Source organism: Cynara cardunculus (assembly GCF_001531365.2).
Source record: "Cynara cardunculus var. scolymus isolate 2C chromosome LG 3, CcrdV1, whole genome shotgun sequence".
Classification (NCBI taxonomy): Eukaryota; Viridiplantae; Streptophyta; class Magnoliopsida; order Asterales; family Asteraceae; genus Cynara; species Cynara cardunculus.
In genome coordinates, this window is record NC_037530.1 from 35,485,509 (window position 1) to 35,486,626 (window position 1,118).

General features: G+C 43.0%; 1 protein-coding gene across 1 annotated transcript; it reads left to right on the forward strand.

Annotated features, from left to right (window-relative positions):
- Nucleotides 1-200: 200 nt before the first annotated feature.
- LOC112510156 (protein SHOOT GRAVITROPISM 5-like) lies at nucleotides 201-795 on the forward strand. Its single transcript, XM_025115471.1, has one exon. It carries the CDS (start codon nucleotides 241-243, stop codon nucleotides 760-762), a length of 522 nt encoding a protein of 173 aa, XP_024971239.1. The 5' UTR covers nucleotides 201-240; the 3' UTR covers nucleotides 763-795.
- Nucleotides 796-1,118: the final 323 nt, after the last annotated feature.

Genomic DNA, 1,118 nt, shown 5'->3' on the forward strand with positions numbered 1-1,118 from the left:
CCTATTTCATTTGACGAAACTACCCTTTGCACGTGAGCCTCCTAGGAAGGAACTGAAGGGTGGTTTTGTCATTTCGTAATTCTCAAGCTTGGTTGTGTCATTTTGCATGGGATGGAAGGGTAATTTTGTAATTTTGTCAAGAGAAAATGGGTTATATAAAGACGACCTCCCTTTGCCACCTTCAATTTCACACACACAGAAACACACACACACACACACTCACACTTTCTCTCTCTAGAAATGGAAGATGATCAAAGGGAACTACAGCTCCTCCCTACACCGCCGCACAACAGAGCCGCCTACTCACGTGCCTCGCCATGGCGATCGGATTCAATGAGATACCGATCAGATAACATCCAGTTTCCTTTAGAGAGTACTACTGCTCCGTCTCTCGACCTGCAGTTATCGATTAGTCTCCGGCCAATCCAGCAGCCGACGTCAGATCACTGTATGCTGGTGGAGTCGTTTGGTTGCAGAGACTCAAAAAGTGACAACGGACGAGTGGAGGCGCTGAAATGGCAAGCCGCGGATCAAATACGGATAGCGACAATGGAGAAAGCGTATGCAGAGCGTGTGAGGGAGATGACGAAGCGCGAGATGGAACTGGCGCAATCTGAATTCTCACGTGCACGGCACATGTGGGAACGAGCACGAGAGGAGGTGGAGAGAGTAGAGAAGATGAAGGAAAGGGCGACGCGCCGGATTGATTCGACTTGTATGGAGATCACCTGTCAAGCTTGCAGGCAAAAATTTCGACATTGATTGATTATTAATTAATGAATATCTCAATTAATCAAATCTCATTTTACATTTTTCGTAAATTATCTGATTTCAAAAACCAATTGATTGCAATATAACTGTTAATTACTCCGATCCAATGGCACCTTGCTCCGATTGTGAGTTTGGAATCGGAATCGGAAACTATGGGGGCGATTGGAGGTTAAAGGGAGGAATCATTAAGGTGACAATGGAACTTCAATTCTTCATAAGCAATGCTCATTTTAATTCTAGAAAATTCTCTCTTCTCTTTCTTAATCCCCCACATGAATTTGTATGTTTAATTATTACTGAATCATTCTCTTAGTTTGTTTTATTTTATTTCTGCTTTTTTTTCCTAA

Coding starts and splice junctions, on each gene's coding strand:
- LOC112510156 (XM_025115471.1), top strand. CDS start 241: ATGGAAGATGATCAAAGGGAACTACAGCTCCTCCCTACACCGCCGCAC.